Consider the following 21,632-nt stretch of genomic DNA (forward strand, 5'->3'; position numbering starts at 1 on the left):
CTGTAGCAGTATAGCACTCAGCACGTCACAGGACAGGTAGGCCAAACCAGCCAATTCCTATGGAATCCCTAATCTCCCACAGATCCCCAGACTTAGAATCCCCGAACCCGCCTGGAGCCAGGACAGCAAGCACCTACCTAGTGGTGTCTTTCCCTGCCTGCTGCCATCTTCAATACCTGTGTCTGCCTGTCTTCCAGTTGGCCATCACTCTCCTTGTTCCTCACAGCACCTCGACCGCCTTCAGTGAGCTCTGGGCCCTCCGACTTCAGCCCGTCTTGGCAACCAATGAAACTCCCCGAGCCCTAGCGCTTGGGTTTCAGCCTGCTAACCACCACTGCTGCCTTGCAACACACAGCAGTGCTGTAATGCAGGATACAAAAGGTCTAGCAGGATAAGCATTCGGAATAGAACACCACGCGTCCATTGAGGTCAGCAGATAGGACCTAACAAAAAAGTTAAACCACTACAGACACAAATGTAAGTTAGTATTTTCTTGATTACCAACTTGTGTGTAATGTGAACGAAGAAATCATTAGAAACAATCAGATAATTTTTCCCACATAACTTCTAATCAATTAGCACACATGCTGTATATCTGCCTTCTGCATGCTTGCTGACACACATCAACAAGCTACTAGACACAAATGTAGGGGAAGGAATAAGCAGAGGTTAATTCCAAACTGAAAAGTAAAGCACACTAAAAAACATTTCAGCTATACTGTAGAATCTTCTTCAGGTGTGTGAAGAATACTCCACAGCCAAAATGTGTTTTTGTTTTTTTTACATTGGAATTATTCTCTGTTTGTTCCTTTAGCAGCATGAAACTGTGCTCAAGATACACGTCTGCCTGTCACTTTGTCTGTCAGGACAGTTCATTTTAGCATGACCAGGGTTGGCAAATTCCTAATGGAAGACTTGGGGAGTCATACCGTAATTTAACAAAGCACTTTGATAAATTACACCCCCCCCAAAAAAATATGTTAAGTCAATGTATTTCTACAGCTGTGTCAACTGTGAAGTATGTGAAGATAGTTAATGTGAAAATACACATTTATTGTCATCGGTAGAATATTTTTTGGGAACAAGGGATCAACAGGATAGGTAAAGAAAGGTGGCAGTCAATGTGTAAAGCTATAATTGTCAGTCATACAGTATCATGTATGTGATCTGTTTAGTATTGCTTTAAATAACATCTACCACTTTTATCAAATGCAATGCTTTCTATCATAAGCAAGGCTCTCACACTGTTGCACAATTCGGCCCCAGCTGAGCCAACAATAATGAGCCCTACATCTCTGGCGTAATGTGACAGTATAAGCCCAAGACAGCAGCTGGTCTATAGGAACAGCTAAGAGTAGAGTTGGACAGGAAACACACACTAATTTAACGAGAATGAGTTTTGTAGCTTTATTTCCAAATGTTGACATTTTTTAATATGCTATGAAACTCTATACTTACGAAAACATTTTGTATGGATTTCTTGGAAAGGAAACATCCCATAGGCAGACAAATTGAAACATTGAAAGAACATTTCTTTCTTTTCTCATTCAACTTTATTTGACTTGCTTTTAAACCAGAAGTTGAAGTGAAATATTTGCAAAGGGTTTTTGTTTTTAGATCATTCCCAGTGAACCTCAGATTTAATCTAAACCATGAGATAGATCAATAAAGTGGTTCAGTGCAGCCCTTTACAACTAAACACGCTGACACATTACAATTCCATCACCAGTTTCAGTTGTCTCTCCTTCGACATTCATTTCCATATTACGTTTAGCTAAAGCCCTCCTTGATCGGTCGATAAATAACACTGACAGGTAGGGCAATTAAAATACCATTCATTATGTTGTCTTTCGTATGTGAAAATATATATATTTTAAAATCTGTAAAACAAAAAATGATATTCAGTAGGTTGTCCTGGTAAGTCTTATTCATTTGCTAAAAATATTTTCAGTAGGGTAGACCAAAGCTCCATGATTTGTAACAGATTCAGAAGAGATGGCAGGACAAAGTGGTTTTAAAACAGAAAAGTTTCAGTCAGAGAATTAAAATCCATCTGAGGTCAGAAAACATCCTTTCAGGTTTCTTTCTGTAGCCCAGGAAACTTTTTTTTTCTGGGCACTCCCAGCACTGCATATCCTCACATGCAATTGTGTAAAAATTGAATTAAACCAACAAAAGAAAAAAAAACTATAAAACTAAAAAAAATTAGTCCATGCAATTTGTCTGGTGTTCGCTTTCATAACTAAAATAATCCAGAGAAATTTGAAAATTCAAATTAGTTATCAAAATGTAAATGCTTCATTTTCGTTAAATGTTCCATCTCTTATTTCTGGTTCCATTTATCCTTTTGTGGAAAACAATGTCCAGGCATTCAACAAAGAAAATGTGATTCCACTGAGGTCAACAGCAGCAGGTTGCCATGGCATTCGAGTGTAAAAGAGGAGCCATATCTGTCCCACAATGCCTCAGTCTTTGACAAGCCTGTAGATGTGATGCTGAGCACCATGTTCACTGGTGGATACTTCAAACACATAGGCGATGCAAAGTAGTGTCTCCTGTGTGTCTCTGTTTGTCACTACCTGAAAACAAGTACAGTTCATTACTCTACTGTGTACTGGCAAAAACACTACACATCTTCAATCTTTTTTTATATAATACAAAACATGAACCACTGTGTGTTAAACATGCTCATTGCCTCATGTCTTTTAATAATGCATTCTGTGTGCTGCAGTTAACACTGCAGTTAATTTTTTTGTACTACTTTATTATACTACGTGTTTGCAAACATGGTTTGTTTTAACCAGGCCAGTGTAATATCACGTAATATATTCTAAACTCCTCAATGCCTTATTAATGCATTGTTTACTGGTTCAATACAATATACAAATGCAGACAGCCAATACATTTAGCAGCAAGTTCGCACTGAATTACTGAAAAAAAGTTAGAGCAAAGAACTTAACTATTGGAATTCACTTTAAGCAGTTCTTTCAATATACACTACTTCAAAAAACAAATGAAGCACTAAAAAAGAGAAAAGGGCAATCTAGACAGAATATTGCGCATCGGCGTTTCAGTGTAAATGTGTAAACAGAGTTGCTGAGTGCTAACGATCTCTTGTGTTTCCGTCATGATAAAACTGATTAAAACATGCTGGTGCTGTCTGGGGTTACAAACCTGTAGGATAGTGAAGTTCTCCAGCACACTGTTCATCATGTATTTCTCTGGAAGGTGCTTCAGCTTATGGATAAAGTTGATCATGTATTCACAAAGCGGAGAGCGATGGATCCGAAACACATAGCGTCCGTTTTCAAACCGCGCATACTCTGTCTGCCGGGACAAAACAGGAAGATGGAGGCTACATTTAGGAAAGATTACAGCCAGGGCTTTGGACAAGAGTATCATGGACAGGCAAAGCTGCAGTGAGTAGAGAATGTGCTCTAAGGGTTCTAAAAGTGCTCTGAACGTTCTGATGTGAAACACACAAAAGGTTTTAATAAATCTAGACACGAAGTTTAGAATATAAATGACTCCTCTCTTCAGTACTGTCATCCATCCACACAGACATTTTCGTATCACTTTATCCAATACAGGGTTGCAGGGTAGCTGGTGTCTCCCAATGAAAGCGAGACTGGATACCCCACGGATGGGACATCAGTCCATCTCAGGGCATACACAGACACACGCATGCACACGAGGGAAAGTTTTCCCACAAACCAATTAACCTACCAGCGGGCTATGAGAGGAAACTGGAGCACCCAGAGGAAACCCATGCCAAAACATGGAGAATACACACACTCCTTGCAGATGGCACTGCAGGAAATCGAACCCGGGCCCCCAGCACTGCAAGGCAGCAATGCTAACCACTGTAATACCGTGCTGCCAAGTGTCGTCGTGAAAAACTGAAATGCATTTCTTTTTTGACATATGTTGTTATATAATTCTGATTGTGAGGCACAATGTGCTATAGTGAACATACAGACAGGTATCATGCCATACTTAACCCCATTTGCCCCTTCTAATTCAATACCACTTTTGTCATTTCCTCCTTCCTTTGTCAATATCTGCAGAGCAATATAAACAATTCTCAAATCATACATCAGATATTTTTGCAAAAACCAAAGGAATGGTTAAGGATTAATATACAGTACTAAGAGCTGCCAAAAGCAGTGCAAGTTAAGCATGGAGGCTAGATTGATTCCAGACTGTGCAGCTAGGAGGAGTTGGAAGAACAGTCTAAAAAAAGGAGTTTTGCACAGATCGTTCCGTCACAGTTCTTGCACGGACCCCTAGATCACGAGAATCAACGGCGATTCACGTGGCATAATCAAGTGCCTACAGGAGTCTCATCAAGAATAGTTTAAAGGTGGTGGATTTGTAAACTAATTCTGATTGCACAGACATTCAATTCCTAGTGTACTGCATTTCAGACACAGCTTGTGTCACAGCTAAGTATGTTTATCTATACAGTGGCTATCAAATGTATTCACACACATTTAGGTGTGCCATGGTAGGGAGTGCATTTATATGAAACTGCTTGTATTCTGTTTTATATTCCTAATTAATTTAGGAGGATCTGTAGATCATATATTTTCACTATGATGTTTATATAAAGTTTTGTCTTGAACAATGGCAAAAAGATCCAAATAAATACATTTTGAATCCGTAACACAACAGATGTGAAAAACTGCAAACCCTTTCTATAAATTCACATTCACATGCCAATCCAAACCGTTTCCATAACTACTTTTTTCTGTTTTCCACCAACAACGAAATTTCACAGAATCTTACAAAATTAGACATCATGTGAGTATTTGCGTGTGTGCTGTAGATAAGCGCTTTTCACAGAGCTGTCAGAGAACCTGTATGTACATTAGAGTCTAGTAACAGCTTGCTCTGAAGAGCCCCATGCCAGCAGGTTTTGTAGATCACTATAAGATAGCAACATTTTAAAGATATCTATCAATTTCAATTAAACACCCGATGAGTTACGTAATTTAGAGATCATCTAGAACTAAAATGTACTGTAAATACTTTCTAGCCCTCAAGGACCAAAGTTGTCTTAACTGAACTAATTACTTACTTTAATACTTCTTTGACACTTTACCTACAAAACAAGACTGACTGGACGGTGTTGAAGATCCATGGTCAAACTTGTTCTACTTAGAAAAGGCTGTTTCAGAAATTAAAAATAGATAGTTTTGCCCTCAGGTATTAACCACTAAATGTTGTTTTTTTTTCTCTTGTTCTAGTTAGTTAAGACAGCAAGGAGGTGTCCGGAGGATGAAATGGTGGAGAAATGGATCATACTGTACTTTTCCTTCTGAATCAGAACAGTAATGAGCTGGAATGATGCAGTCCTGTTCTCCATTACCCCCAATTGAAAAAATTAAACAAAATTATTCAATTAATAATATTTACACACCTGATGTTTTATTAATGTTTGTTTTGCAAGCAAATGTCTACAAAATATCTAGACAGAAAATATTGCATACATTTAATAAAGAGCAGAAAGAAGGTATATTTCACTGATAGCAAAGCTTGGAACCCTTAAGCAAGGTGAAGTTAAGGTTCACTCCAGTACAGCAGTTCTGTGTTACTTTAAATGGAGAATACTCTTCTTTTCCTTCTGTCTGTTCTCTGTTGCAGCTCACTGAACAAACACACCTACCTGCTGGTTCCTGAGCACAGTTGCCCTGTCCTCCTTACCTCCACTTTTTCCACCACTTGCTTGCCAAAGGAGCACACTTTGGTTGAAGAGGTGATGATCATGTTTTCTGAGCTCTCGTACTGACTAGAAACGCCATAGAAGGAGCCACTGTCATCTTGGATGTTCATGCTCAGATCGGCCTGCAGAATTGCAAAAAGAACAGAGCAAAAATGCATCTTAATCCCAGTTTACAGCTGCATTTTTACAAGATTTAAAGCTTTTGATCTTTGCATCAAAGAAGCCAAGGTATTGCTAAATCTATCGGCCTTTCCTTTCCAATAATACACAGTTTCTTACTTTATGCAGTAGATAATAATGGACTTCAGACTTCAATGATGTTCTAATGATTTTAACAATCACATCCTCTGCAGATGCAGTTGCTTCATCACTTGCAGGAAGTAATGAAAGGATTAATTAAGAAATCAGACTGGATCAGATGCATATTTAATGTGCAATTAAATATTATTTCCACATATATTGCATATGATTATATATTATTTATACTTTTATTTTTAAAAAAAGAGAAACTTTGCAAGGGGAATTGATCAAAGTTATCAAACTCCAAAATAGAGGACATCTGCCAAAGAAACAAGCACAATGTTTTACACAAAAAGTAGTGGCACAGGCAACCAAGATAGTGCTGGTTCTGATAACGTCAGATGACTTCCTCTTAATGGAGAGCCAGTTCTTCTCTATGGTTACATTAAGTGTTGTATGCCAAAAACATGCAGACTGAATATGAAAGACTAATGCTCAGAAGCAAGGCTTACAGTAAATTAACATTTTGACCCACCCTACTCGTACCAAAAACAGTCAACAGGATCTGTAAGCCAAATCAATACATACAAAACATGAGCAAAATCAAAGAGTTTTCAATAATATCACAAAAAGATTCTATGTATATCAAACAATAAATGTGGAAAAAATATGTATTTAAAAAGCTTTCAAAACAATGGTAACAACGGATAATAAATAATATACTTTTGTCTGTTTTGAAATAAAAATAGCATTAATACAAATAATGTTATACCAAAAATATTGGCAATGATTCACGAATTTGAATAATATGACCTGTGAGATCCAGATTAATAAGGAAACATTAGAAATACAGCACAAACTCTCACCATTACACTTTATAGTAATATGTAAAAGGCAATATATCCTCACTGGGATACAGAACAATGATACATATTCTTGAGTGCTATTCCAATATTATCAAGAGGCTAGCACTCAGGAATATGTACTCCAGTTGCCTTCACACTGACATAGGTTAGCACTGGTATAACCATATGGCTCTCAGACCTTATCCAGGCTTTGTCTCCAGATGCTTCTACTACAATTTATTGCAGACCTGGCCTATTAGCCAGGTGGTGTCATCTGGGGCATTAGTAACATTATAGTCAGGTTTTACCTTTTCCCCTCAGTTATCTTCTTTAATAAAGGCCCTTTAAATCACTTGCTGGCTCCCTTTATTTCCTTTTCATCTTTACTACCAGATAATTTGCTCATTTGTCTTGATTTCTGTAGCCCGTTAACTTCCTATGACCCAGGCCACCCCTCTTTAATAGAAGGGCTTCAATGCCCTGCAAGGGAATTCATCCGATTACAATCAAAACCCCACGATTTGTAAATTGAATCACCTAGGCCAGCCCCTGTGTAACAATTTACAATAGCTGGCAGAAATCCAATTCTCTCAACACTTCTAAGGTGCAAGACGATCTGCTAAAACAGGGCCAGTGGCAACTCTGCAGATGGAAGGTAGAAAATGAAATTCAATACAGAATGCCATCACTTTCCAGGTAGGTCAGCAACCTGTCACTATCACCATGCCAACCCACACCTCAGGACCCCAGAGGGCAGACCTGTGACTTGCCCGTGTTAAAACAATTGTTTTCTTTTTGTTTTGAAAAAGCGCGTTTCACAGGATTTGCTTTATCAAACTCCTGAATGTTTCAGAGGTTCTGAAAATAAAAAATGAAAGGAAAACTAAATTGTCATTTATTAAATGTACTTCTGTCCAGTTAATTGAAATAAAAAGAACAAATCTAAAATAATTCAGTATTTTTTTAACGATGGTATATTCTCATTTAAACAAACTGGCAAGTTAATTGGCTTCTGAGACAACAGACCCTAGGTGTGAGTCTGTGTCTGTGTGTCTGCCCTGTGATGGACTGGTGTCCCATCCAGGGTGTACCCTGCCTTGCACCTGGGAAAGGCTCTGGGTCCCTTGTGACCATGAATTGGAAGAAGCAGTAAGCAAATGGACAGATGGATGTTAGATTCAATTATACAATGTATTACAATGACTTCATTTAGAATATTGTGTTCAGCAATGGTCATCACACAACAAAATTGGTATTATATCCTTATAAAAGTTCAAAGAGGTTTATGGATAATTCTTGGGCTCAAGGAATGATCTTAAAAAAAGATCTAGATCTCTTCAGCCTTGAATAAAGGAGATTGAGAGATTTGTACTACACATAAATACAATTATACAGGTGTGTAGATAGAGTTAATCCAGGGGACCATTCCAGACTCAGAAGTGAAACTAGGTAGGTCAAATGAAGGGGAATGAATTTGAATGAACAAGAAGAAAAGCTTCGTCACTCAAAGAGCCATGGGTATCTATAAAATTATATCACAATACATGTTCTAGGAGGGATCTGCATCATTATCACCTGTCCCCTTCCCTTCATTACATATGTGAGACATATTTGGGTCAACATGTTCAGTGTTCAGTGTGTGGTCATGTGTTTGGTGCGAGTGAAGTTTTATTTAATCTCTGACCCAGGGAAAAGTGTGGTGTGGACAGCTGAGGAGAGAATGCAGGCTCGAGAATGTGTCCGTTATTCTTGATTCTTTTTTTTCTTCTTCTGGTTTGGTCAGCTAGTTTTGGTTTTTGTTTTATCAATAAAGTTTGATAATTGGCCAGTGAAAGCTCTGTTGTCCTTCACATGAATGCCTGAAACATTTTACCGAACCAAGGATTTTACACATACTATAGTGTCTATTGTTTGTCATTTCCACTGTAATGTAGAATGTGAATGTACTTGTGTCTTGTATGTATTGTAATGTCTTCATGTTCCACACATCTGTACTGTACTGTGAGCACATATTGGGACTGTGTTTTTGTGTCTTTTATGTCTTTTATTTATTGTCCAATGTAATGTAAGGAAATGTAATTGTTAATGCTCCTTTTGCACCTGTGTGATTTTTGTGTTGAGCAGGTTGCAAATGTGCCAAGGCAAATTCCTGTACCTGAAACATATTGGTGAATAAAAGTGATTCTGATTCTTGCCTACTGTCTTTTGTTCCCCTATGCCTTATTTATTTGCTTCTTGGCTTTCCCTCTCTCCCTCTCACCTGAAGAAGGCTTCATAGCCGAAATGTTGTTTCTTTTCGTTTCCTATCACCATGGAATGAACCTTTACCTCTTCCATATCACAATACATATAACTAAAAAAAATATATATATAGGTTTGCTTCCATTGAAAACTCAGAGAATAAAAGTTTACAGTTATTTAAGGAAGGTTACTTTAAATATAAAATATTACGATCATAATACGATCACCATTCAATAGCTATCACACGTGTCTTCAACAGAATATCTTTGTTAATGTTAATGGTTGTTAATAATTTAAAAATGTTATTTCAACTCTGATAATATGATGAAAAAAGCCTAGTGATATCCCTCACTTTAAGAGATTGTTGTCTGCTTACTTATTTGGAGTGTAGCTAGTGTTACTTATTAGGAGTGTAGCTAGTCTATAGCTAGATTAGGAGTGGTGCGAGGACATGACACAGGAGTCGAGACAGGAACCTCTATATAAGTAGGCCGGTGGCTGGCCTTTTGTACAGTGTGTGTCCCTGTTCCCCCTTACTGTGCTTGTTCAGGGCCTGGGTCCTATAAATAAGTGTGCGTGTAGAAAGAGTTCAGTCTGAGAGCAGTGGGACAGGTGTCTGAGCTCGAGTTTCCCTCTCAAAGAGCAGCCCTCCCATTCTCCCCTCGGCTACATTCTGATCCAATACGCACATCGTGCTCCTCAACATTGTAGTGATGGGGAATGTGAGCCCACCAGACCTTGGGATACCACACAGCACGGCTTAAAAAAGCTGCCAGTCAAGCGCACTGTGACATCGCCATGACAACGGAAAACCGAGGTGTCAATTCTCTACCCCCACAAGTAAAGAAATAGAGTATTACGTAAACTGTACTAGTTCTTGACCTCACTTAAACACAGTAAAATACATTACTGCCCGCACTCAAAGCTTTTCTTTCAATATGCTTCATGCAATTACCTCAAACCTGTATTTCTGCATATAAAGAGTACAAACTATCCACATGCTGTAACTTCCATTATTCTATATTCTATATTACCAGCTGTAGAAAAACGTGCCCCAAAAACAGAAAAAATAGCTTAAAACATAATTTTCAGATTTAGCTGAGTTGTAAACCAGACACACAAATGTTGACCTCTTATAGCTTTATGCCATCTACTTGTTAAGCATTGCTTTATTTTTTTTTTCTCAACTCAGTTTAATGTTAGTTGTCATGCAGTTCTTGGTAATTCTAGTTCTGTGTTTGATGGAAATATGTCATAATGAATTCTAAATTACCTAAAAAGGTCATTTTAATATATAAACCTTGTCCTTCTTAATCCTGTCTCTTAAACGACTGGACTTAGTTTTAGAGATACTGCATGTACTTGGTGGACATTGTCAGTTCAGATCCTTCAATGATGACGCAGGTTTCTTGCAATTCTTACTGACTGGGTCAAAAGCACTATAAAATTACTGAATGAACATTGAACACAACACAAAAATGTGTGCTTTTTGTCATGGCAATTTTATATTTACCTACTGTCTTGAATTAGGGCAGCACAGCCTCACAGCACTGGCCGCTGGATTCAATTCATGGGTGGCTATCTAGTGGAGTTTGTTTGGTCTCCCTGAATTTGCATGGGATTCTTCCCAAAGTCCAAAGACATACTGGTAGGATCATTTGTTTCTGGTATGCATGTGTTTTTGAACAGTATGTGTGTGCCCTGCGATGGACTGGTGTTCTGTCCAGGGTGTATCCTGCCTTGAGCTCATTGCTTGCTGGGATAGGCTCTGGCTCTCCCACAAACCTGCATTGGATAAAGTGGATGTATGGAATTACTACTGCCTGCAATGTCTTTTAACGTTTGTTAAAAAACAGTCTACAGATCAGTCTAATCTACTTGTTCATAGCAATATCTTTTTCTTATTTATGACAGACTCAAAAGCTCACTGAGACTTCCAGCTTAAACCTTTGGAAGAATTCAGAATTGGACCCTCAACACCTAAACATGAAAGAGGAGGGACATCCATTTTCAATTCATCTGGGGCAAACAAATGAAACAAACTCACCCAAAACTTGACCAAGAAGAACGCATTGGAGGGTCCCTTCTCAAACAGCTCTTTGAGGCCTCCTTTCTTCTCTGGGAATTTATCATAAATCTGCCGGATGTCAACAGCTTCCAGGTAAGGGTCACTGAACGTTGGGTTGGACTGGCCAATGTGGACAAACAAATGCTTGTTGTACTAGAAAATACAAGGGAGAAGGCACTTTGTTTCAGAAACTGTCATGGAGCCGTCAGAGGAAATAACAAATCACAGAAAAAAACAAAACAAATTGTAGTCTTGGTTGTTCATTTGATAAAGTTTCGCTTCTTTTTATAAGACAAATATTTGGGTAACTCAAGAGTGTTTTTATGTACATAGTAAAGAACACCCTTAAAGAAGGCTCCACAGCCCAAACATTGTGTTTCTTTTCTTTTCAGCATGGAATTAACCTTTACTTGCTCCGAGTAAAGAAGAGGTTATGGATTAATACATGGGCACAACCCTGAATTACAGTAAAACACCAACCTAATGTATAACATTTCATGTGACTTAAATATGACACTTGGATACCTGATCAGTTCTTAACACCTCTATGCTCTGCATGAAAAATGCTGACCTGAACCAGAGGCTGTGGTGGCTGTGAATATATAGAAGCGTGTACCATAGTTTGTAAAGATGTACATATGATTAATGTCTGCTGCAATCACATTTACTGTCGTAATGACAGGAGTCCCTCAGCAACTTTTCTCATCTTCAAAGTATTCGAAGAAAAGCAAGTATAAACGAATGACTGGCCTTTTTGCATCAAAGGAAAAAAAGAACATTGTCATAATTTTAATTATGACATCTATTTAATTATTACATTATTTTACATTATATACAGTATAATATTACATTATAATATAAATTATTACATTATTTTTAATTTTAATTATTTATTTTATTTCAACAGTCCGTGTATTGGAATAATACATCATGTGTAGTCAACTGTACAGTAAAAAATGCTATAATGTATAATCCCCAAAATACATGCGCTGTCAGGGCGACAGGTTCACCTAAGGTGACTCACACAACTCAATGGAACACGAGTGGGTGAACAACAGAATGCTATCCCAGTTGTCTGCTGACCATAAGGTCCTCAGTAAGGATTAGCACCTAAATAATGTCTGGCTGTGGATGTGGATGTTTTGCCCATTATGCCTCCCGGCATGTAGGGGCAGCAACATCCTGTTGCTGTTTCCGTAACATTAGTTTTTTACAGGACAGGGTTGTTAGCCTTGGGCCCAACCTCCAACATGGAGGACCTGGCGCCCAACGTGGGACACGAACCCTGAGATTATGGGTCTCATGCTCTACCAACAGAGCTAGTTGGGGCCTCAATGTCTGGCTGTGTTATAAAATAAATACCCCAACACCAGCAGTACTGAGTGTTTTTCCTTAGAATCAGCCAGGCTTTTCATCAATGGTCACTTCCTCAGAACAACATAGAGGCAAAAAGTGGGGCATGTTATACTTTGCTATTCACTGCGATTAAATCAGTGATCTAAGAAAATCATTTTACAATGAAAACCAGACATCGAGGCCTTCAAAGGTATCTCTTTTACCATACACCATGAAATTCAGTTCAGTTCAGTTTATTTGTCATGCAAATAAGCATTTCATTGCACCTGTGCATATGATAAATAAACTGAACTGAATTCCATAAAATACAAAGGACTCATTTTAAAAAATGCCAACACAATAGCTTCTGGGCTATAGCTTGGTAGTCCATTTCATGAAATAATAATTTCCTTGTGTTGTAAAATATTTGCCTAAAACTGATGCAAAATGGACACTCAAAAACACTCCCTGCTCTCTGCTTGTTGAGATTAATTTGGATTGACAACTGGAATCAGCTTTCTCCTTCAAACTGCAAAACTTCAGTCAAGTCTTCCTTTAGTATGTTATGCTATGTTTTAGCAAATCTATGAGGCCATCACTTTTCATTTTGCCAAAGTGAAACTTATCTAAATTCGATCACTCAGGCCTCCTACACAGAAAGAGGAGACACAAACAGTAGTACACCATCTCTGCGAAGGTTCGCATTCAGGACAGAGTGCCTCAGTCAGTTGGGCAGGGGTCCATATGTGGCTTAATGGAGGTAGCTGGCACATTTTCAATGTATGAAAGTAAAATAAGCCTATGATACTTAACTGACACCATCAGAGGCCAGCTGAAGGTCTGTACATTGAACTGATCTCTTTCCAGATCTCAGACATACCATGTGTCTGCTGACCACATTTGAACAATATCAATAACAATATCCTTATCAGTGGCTTAACTAGCCTCACAGTCCTTTAAGAGAAGACAGGCAAGGGTCTACCTGTTTGACTTTTCTATTTAAAAAGCATTCTTCTATTTGCTCTTCTTAATTATTTTAGTATAAACCAATATATAAACCATGACACCATGAAACCATGATTGTAAAATGCTGTAATGAATGTTACCTTAAACATAAGCTCCAAAACATAAACCATGTCTTTTAATGTGGATCTAGTGCATGCCTACTGGATTATACTGTAGGTGGCTCAGGCTAATCTTGCCTAGGGTATTGTTGTAAAAGAAAGAATAAGGTTCTGGATCCCGAGATGAAGTAAAACAGATGAGTTTCTTGCATGCAAGGAACAATAAAGCTGAAGTCTTGTTTCCTGCAAGAAACAACAAAACCGAAGTATTGTTCGATGTGCCGGTACAAACTTTTAGGTTATATAGTCCTTCCTTGCTGCTTCTGACGTCATTCGGTTTTATGGTGGGGGGTCATGGTATTTGGCCAGTTAAGAGACCCTGGCCAAATGGTCAGTTTAAGATTATGCCCCCAGGGGGTTCCTTGCTCGCATCTGGAATCCTTATCAGTTAACCCCCTTTCCTGCCATAAACCCCTGTTGCTTAGAAGTCTAATTTTCAGGCAGAGCTGACTTAAGTTAACCCTTTTTACATCTTGTCTCTTACTTCAGTATCTAGGGCAGTGGTTCCCAAACATTTTGAACAAAGTACCACCCCTGATCAAACCAAAGCATCCAAATACCACCTACAAGTCATCTTCTCATAGGACCCCCAGAAAATCTCAATGACCAACATGAGCGTGCGCACACACACACATATAATAAAAATAGCACTGAGCACTTTTCGTCCTGTACGTGTATGATTATGTCATGGGAGAGCGAAAGCGGGCGTCAATACCAGTGTCTTTACTCAGTCTGTGCAGTGCAGAAGCATTCCCTCGAAAGGCTCCCTATTCTGTTTCTAGTTTTCCTACCCTCAAAGTGAAAATACAAATTCACAACAGAACTTAAAATTAAATTTCCATGTTTTCGAAGTGGCAGAGAAGACTGGGAAGCTGAATGTTTGGTGTGGCAGCCTGGTACTTTTGCTTCCGTGGCAAATAAAGGTGTACTTGACTTGCAAGCTCACGTTGACTCAGGTAAACATAAAAAGGCAATTCGAGGATAGAGTTCCTCAACCAAATTAACAGATTCTTTTGTAAAATCTGGCAGCAAAACAGAGGATACTGTTATTGAGGAGGACTTGTGCATTTCACACAGTTAAACATCATCACAGTTCCTTTACCAATGAACATAAAACGTGGGATATTTTGAAAAGACTCTCCATCCCGACCCCCTTCCCAGATAAGGCAATATTAAAGTTCCTCAGGGTGTCCTCATTTTTTGATGTTCAAATATGGTAACCCTAGTGGCTGATGTATAATCCTCTTCATTCTCAACAGGTGTGCGTGATCTATCAGACCTGGCGTCAGTACTCTTGGCGTCTATTCCTTTCAGCCATGACATAATACGTGATTATGGCGAAGTATTCATTTTCGATCACTTGTTCTGTTGGCGAATGTGGCGCAAAGCTGTCTCTCTGAAAGCTCGAGAGGAGTATGAACACTCAGATATTAGCGCGCACTGTATCGACGTAGCCAAGTACAGTATGTCAGCTGCGTATCTGACACACAAACTAACTTGATTAAAATAGAAAATATGAAAACCCGTCTTTCTGAAACCAATTAGGTCAATTACAGATGAAAAATGTACCTAATTTTTTATTATTCCATTTTTCAATTCCCAATTTTTCAGTGCACACAACACATTTCCAGGGTCATCTTGCGTCACCTGTGGGCGCTCCGTCCCACAGTTCGAGAACCACTGATCTAGGGAGTTCTTTTATCATACTTCTAATCGTCAAGGAGCCTCTGCTTACTGTGTCAGGGTCTTGCTGATGCTCCAAGAAAGCGGAGAATTCCAACATGCGGAGTTTGCAGCTCCCGATGCTCCGACCCTGCCAGGAGGGTGCAGCAGGGGATGCTGTGAGGCCTACTGTGCTCTCATACCCTGTGAAGACAGAACGCTGGCATGAGAGGTAGGTTCAGAAAAGATAAGAGACTCGCATCTGAACTACATTCCCCAGTAGGCTGTGAGAAATGACCTGTCATCCTCAGTCAGCCAGCCAATTGTATTGTGCCAACGGGTCATGTGACTAAGGATGACGGGTTATTCCCCTTCTGGGGAATGTAGTTCAGACAGAAGTCTTCATCTCGTCTGAACCTACCGTCCTCTCACAGGCTTTACATCAAACAGGAAACTGAAGGATAAAACATTGATTAAAAGATGTCCTCTACCTACCAGCTGAAGCAAAATACAGGTGTTGTAAGGTTTTACTTCTACAGAGACCTTAAAAATAATGCTTTAAAGGTGTGTTTCGCGAGCAAGTAAAATTCAAAACAAATACAAAAAAAGAAAATCATGTAAACTAAAATCCCCAAAATTTTGGAATTAATAAATGAACTCCTGGTCATTTAAAAATATACAGTGTTGTACTGTAACATGCGATTCACTTAAGAAGAAAGGAAAAAAGAATGCAGATGTGCTGTCCGGTAAAAAAAAAATGAAGAAAATGGCAGAAACAAATGGGCACTCTATTTCAAAACGAAAGGGAGCCTTGCAAGCATCTCAACGAGTGATAATTTCATCATACTTTGTAAAAATTATCTTGTCAAAAGTCTTTACCTGTTATTGTAGGTGGCCCAGTTCCTTGAATGGTGTAGTTATGTTGTGAGAAAGGCTTGACACTGGAAAAACAAGTTAAAATACTGCATGAGCCTTGCTTCAAATGATAATGCTCCCCCCTCTCTCTAAATGTAAAAGCCTAAATGTCTAAATGACCATATTGAATGAGAATGCAACATGTGTCTGTTGTCCAAAGCCTCTCACATTTGTACCCAAATAACACAACTGAACATTTAACTGAAGTAGCTCGCTCAAGAGAACAACATCAGTGTCCTTGAGCTGTCGGCAGAACATTGTCACACTGTGCCAGGATGAACTGGGCATTCCAGACCAATATAGACTCTGGACACAGGGAATAACAGTGTTTCAGAGAAGCTTTTTTTTAATTGTAATTGCAAACTATACTGCATATGCCCCCTGTCCTTTCACATCTCTTCTCTCTGTCTCACTCGCAAGTCAGGTGTCCAGCCCCTCCGAGTAAGGACAACTGGTGGCCAGGGGGTGTTAGGGGTCTCTCTCTGTTCCCCTCCCTCTCCACCAAGTCTGGAGTTCACTTGATATCTAAGTCTGGCATCTCAGCGATGTTTATCAGATGTAAACTTCTGGAAGCTGCTGTATAATATTCTGCTCTGAATAAAAGGCACAAATGTTTGCATGTCTGCTCCTTGCTTAGCATATTGCCCGGCAGATTTATGTGCCACACAACTTTATGAACTAGGTTAAAACTTTATTTGAAATTTGTTTTCTATCAGTTTCTCACTGTGTGAAACGTTTGTACATGAGGAAAATAATGGAGAGAAGACTCTCTCTTATCTATGATACTTATCTATGTGCCTGTCGCTACTGTGAACCCAAAAGTACCTGTACTGGTTTCCTGAAAGACAGAAACTGGTCTATCTGCTCATTGGCTTGGGGGAATATATTTAGGCAGTCACCCTCTGATGATTTCAATCATGTTATTGATTTTTAAAGGTTATGCGTGTAAAAACCTCAAAAAAACAAACAAAATATCCACAGCACACATTTCACCTACTCTTCAGAAGCTGTTGGTTGTCCTGGTAGTGCTCCATGCCAAAACTAAAATGGAAATAAATTTCCATCATTAGCTTATGTGCAAAAACATACAAAAATGACACATACTGTAAGACCTATCAGGTGCTAAGTAATTGCAAAAGGGTCACTTTTTGGCTGTGGACTCTGTACAAAATGCTTAGTGCCCAGCTTCCATTTTAATTTTTTGTGCTTAAAGATACAGTATGTATTTTACCTTTGACACAGATCTGTCTTTTGTGCAACTGACTTGACTTTTAAAAAAAAAGTTTTGTGCCCAACCTTGAACATATTTAATCCTATGATTGAAACTGTACACATCTAAGTTTTCCTTCAAAACTATTATCTCGAGGTATTGAGACCTCTGTACCCCCACATTCACTTAAACAGCTTAATATATTTAGTACGGAATATGGTATATTTTGCAACAAGCCACAACAGATTGGTCCTGTCATTTTATTTTAAAAAAACTGCAGATTGCAGAAACTGGGATTTAATTGCTCAGTAGTGATTTCTGTTTGCCAACCCACTGTTGAATACATCTACACAGAAATCCCAAAAGAACAATGTCAATTATTCAAGCTCTGCAGATGCCACAGAAGTCCATTTGATTAATTATTTTATTTCATCATTTCACAAAACAGTCACCGCCCCAAGACTCAGACAAGGTCAAAATATCAGGGCTGCAGTGTCTCTGTAACTGCAATGATCTCCAAGTTGACAAAAATGACAAATCCTGTTTGCATGTAAAGCAATTGTGACCAAAATTTCCCAAGAGGTGTTGTGCTGCTGGCCAAGTGTTTTTGATTGGATTTTGGAGTTTACTTTGGCCAGGAAGTATTCATATTTGCTAATAGTAATATACAGTATATACTCATTAATAATTGATCAGCATTTTGAAAGAAAATAAAGTAGATCCATCCATCCGTTTTCTAACTGCTTCATCCAGTTCAGGGTCACGGGGTATCCAGAGCCTATTCCAGCAAGCAACACGTGTAAGTTAGCGTATATATCCTGGAGGGGTCGCCGGTGTCTAGGGCAGACACACAGACACTCACACCAGAGCGAATTTTCCCACGAGCCAATTAATCTCCCAGTATATCTTTGGACTGTGGGAGGAAACCCACTGAAACCTGAGGAGAACATACAAACTCCACACAGACAGCAACTCAGGTCTGAAATTGAACTCGGAGCCACTGTGCCACGAGACAGCAATGCTAATGACTGTGCCGCCCAAGAAAATAGATGACAGGCAGTATTTTAATGTTACTCAAGGTAACACTTGGGACACATCAGAACAGCACTGCCTCTTCTATTGTCCTAATCCCGCCACAGTAGCAGTATACTCTATGAACCTAGAGATCATGGCACACAGGCTCTGTAGTATTCCCTTAGGCCAACTTCTCAGTTATGTGCCACGCCGAACATAAACAGGGTTTCCTGGTTCCACTCCAGGACCAGGGTTGCTCACTCCTTTTTTTTATTTTCACACTGACGCCTCATTGCCTCAGTGCAGAACCGATAGTCTTCCGAGCGATCAGGAACGCTCACCCCAGTTGCAGAGGGGTAAGCCGGACGGGGCAGCCCCTGCAATGTTATTTTATTCTGGAAGGCAGAGGCAGAGATGATCTGGGCAGAGGACATGGTGGCCATGCTCTGTAGAGCCTTGTCCTTGGCTGCCTGGTCCTGCAAAAAGCCATAAAGAGCCAAGAGTAAGAGCAAGGGCATTGTATCACCGGCTGGGTGGCCACTGAACATGGAGTGATTTAGCTTAGGGGTCCATTATAGAACACAGCACACATTGGCCAAAATACGAGGAACCTCCATCAAATTAATACACTCAGTAGCAGAAAATAATAATAATAATTAATAATAATAATGCCTTACACTTATATAGCGCTTTTCTAGATACTTCACTCCACCAATGTGCAGCATCCACCTGGATGATGCTCCAGGACTCTCACCACACACCAGCTATCAGTGGGGAGGAGAACAGAGTGATGAAGCTGATTTATAGATGGGGATTTTTAAGAGGCCATGATTGGTAAGGGCCAATGGGAAATTTTGGCCAGGATGCCGGGGTAACACCCCTACTTTTCACAAGAAACACCTTGGGATTTTTAATGACCACAGAGAGTCGGGACCTCGGTTTTACGTCTCATCCGAAGGACGGCGCCTGTTTACATTATAGCTCATCATCACTATACTGGGGCATTAGGACCCACACAGACCGCAAAGTGAGCCTCCCCTGCTGGCCCCACTAACACCTCTTCCAGCAGCAACCTTAGTTTTTCCCAGGAGGTCTCCCATCCAGGTACTGACCAGGCTCACACCTGCTGAGCTTCAGTGGGTTGCCAGTTGTGAGTTGTAGGGTGATATAGCTACTGGCACGAAAGGTGTGGACTTGAGGAGCACTAAACAGACTTCCATCACCTACCGGAACACAAACCCCAGATCTCAATCCTATTGAAAATTAGTGATATGGGCAGGTCAGCTCTACCTTCATCACAACCTCAAGTGAAATCCCCGTGCAAGAAGAAAGGGATGGAATTGGACTACAAAAATTTCAGACCCTTGTGAGGTACATGCCACATCCTCTTCCATCTGTTCTTATTGATTGAAGAGGGCCAATACATTATTGGTGGGGGGGGTGACCTGATATTTTTGTCATGTAGTGCAACCAGTGTAACCCACCACTTTGCTGTAAAGGAAATGGCTACAATCAGAGCTGTGACCTGTTGCATATTGATTGCTGTGTTAAATAACACATTGAATGTCTTAAATAGTGAAAGAATTAACGTAACACACCAAATACAGTGCAATATTGCCCTGTTACCTTTTTACAAAATAATAAAATGTGACAGGTTTTACCCAATATTGCAGAAAGTGAAGCACTGGACTTCACCCTACAGTGTTTTCTATAACATGTAATTAGTTACAGTTAATTCAATCTGGAAATAAATATTCATTAATGAAATGCCAGGAAATACCTGGTGTTTGAAATACCTGGTGTCGTGAAATACTAGGAGTTGTGAGCAGAGTCATAATTCTTGGCCTCTTGGCTGAACAGGGTGCAATGAATAATAGGAATAAATCAAATGATCACTTTTAGTCAGTACACTGACAAAAAGATACATAAATGATGCCATCGTCTAAATATTAGCTTTCAGGATAGCCATTTTGATCAGACTTTAGGATTATGCAAACGACAAAGTTGCTAGATGTTTTTTCTGGTGTTTAGTTATGCTTATATAATGTCTATGACCGAGTGTCCTGCTTTATTATGAACAGAGACGGCTAAAAAAGGCAAAAGGAATTGTGGGTCACAGCACATCAGGGCAATTTCACAGAAAATCACTTCAATGACTCCATAAAACAGAAAGGCACATTTTTATTCAGAAATAGAATTCGCCACTTGTGGTGAATGTTTTACTTTGTGTTACGTTATACTGCAAGCAGATCTAGCACTGTAGCTCTTTGTGGTGCACGCATTGCTCAAGGCACACGACATTGATGCAAGTTGAAGAACGTAGCCATTCTTCCCAGTCTCATCAGCTATGCTTCCCACAAGGCACCACAGACTGTAAATCCTGTGGTGGGATGTTCAAGAGAACACTGTGAACTGAAGAAAGCCGCCAGCGTTTACCTTAAGCTTAACTTGGATTTCCCTGGCCTTCCGTCGAGCCAGCACCTGAATGTGACTAGACACCTGGATGACAAAGACACAGAAAGGCAAGTTAAAAAAAGTCACATGATTCAGTCTGAGCTCAGTCCAACCCTGGAATCATTTCTGACACGAATGATTGGGAGAAACACTAGTTGAAAAGGTTACAAAAATACAACATTGAGATTCTGCAGTACACTCTGCTGTAACAAAACTGGGACGTAGAAGCAAAAACAGGAGGAAGCTGTTTTTGTCCTGGAAGCAACGCTATTATTAGATCCTGGCTCCCCTTATCTCTCATGGCAAGTAGATAACGGAGTTGATACACATTAGGGAGCATTCCACTCAGTCACACTCTTTTGAAGATTGTATTTTATTCTGTCCATTTGTTCTGAAATGTGATGTATTACAGAGCCAGACCAACAACCTTGCATTCATCACTGTATCACAGCACACAATACATTCTTATCTGTTTAATAATCAATTTGCTCAAAATCCACTGTAATATTTCAGGTACGTGCCATGTACAACATAAATAATGCAAAAGCAGAATGTAATAAAAGTTAAAATATCATTTGAAAATGAAAACTATGGAACATTATAACAATATATTCCCAACCAAAATGCTAGAGCTGATAGCATGCACGGACACACATTCAAATACTGATAGCCTTTACTTAACTCTTCCTTCTTTGGTGCCTATTTCAGCATGCAAATTTTATTTTGTAACTTGAGAAGAGTATCACTGCTGTGACTTTTTTCATGCATTCCTCAATGCAGGCAGCGCTGAGCTCATTAA

The 21,632-nt window shown here is 39.4% G+C and overlaps 1 protein-coding gene across 4 annotated transcripts in view; it reads right to left on the bottom strand.

Moving 5' to 3' along the window:
- Window positions 1–1,382: 1,382 nt before the first annotated feature.
- LOC102687229 (transcriptional enhancer factor TEF-3) overlaps window positions 1,383–21,632 on the bottom strand; it is a 37,282-nt gene continuing 17,032 nt past the window's right edge. For 2 of the 4 annotated variants that reach the window (XM_069192075.1, XM_015353026.2), the window contains exons 3-11: window positions 20,816–20,878; window positions 18,721–18,855; window positions 17,153–17,196; window positions 16,120–16,181; window positions 15,314–15,444; window positions 11,099–11,272; window positions 5,707–5,847; window positions 3,175–3,327; window positions 1,383–2,579 (exon numbers count right to left, since the gene is read on the bottom strand). In XM_069192075.1, coding sequence (XP_069048176.1) covers window positions 2,466–2,579; window positions 3,175–3,327; window positions 5,707–5,847; window positions 11,099–11,272; window positions 15,314–15,444; window positions 16,120–16,181; window positions 17,153–17,196; window positions 18,721–18,855; window positions 20,816–20,878 — 1,017 coding nt within the window. In that variant the 3' untranslated portion in view covers window positions 1,383–2,465. Of the gene's footprint in view, window positions 2,580–3,174; window positions 3,328–5,706; window positions 5,848–11,098; window positions 11,273–15,313; window positions 15,445–16,119; window positions 16,182–17,152; window positions 17,197–18,720; window positions 18,856–19,056; window positions 19,140–20,815; window positions 20,879–21,632 lie in introns of those variants that run through there. The other 2 variants (XM_069192077.1, XM_069192076.1) reach the window with 2 other exon arrangements.

The sequence above is a fragment of the Lepisosteus oculatus genome, chromosome 7, assembly GCF_040954835.1.
Source record: "Lepisosteus oculatus isolate fLepOcu1 chromosome 7, fLepOcu1.hap2, whole genome shotgun sequence".
In the NCBI taxonomy this organism is placed as follows: Eukaryota; Metazoa; Chordata; class Actinopteri; order Semionotiformes; family Lepisosteidae; genus Lepisosteus; species Lepisosteus oculatus.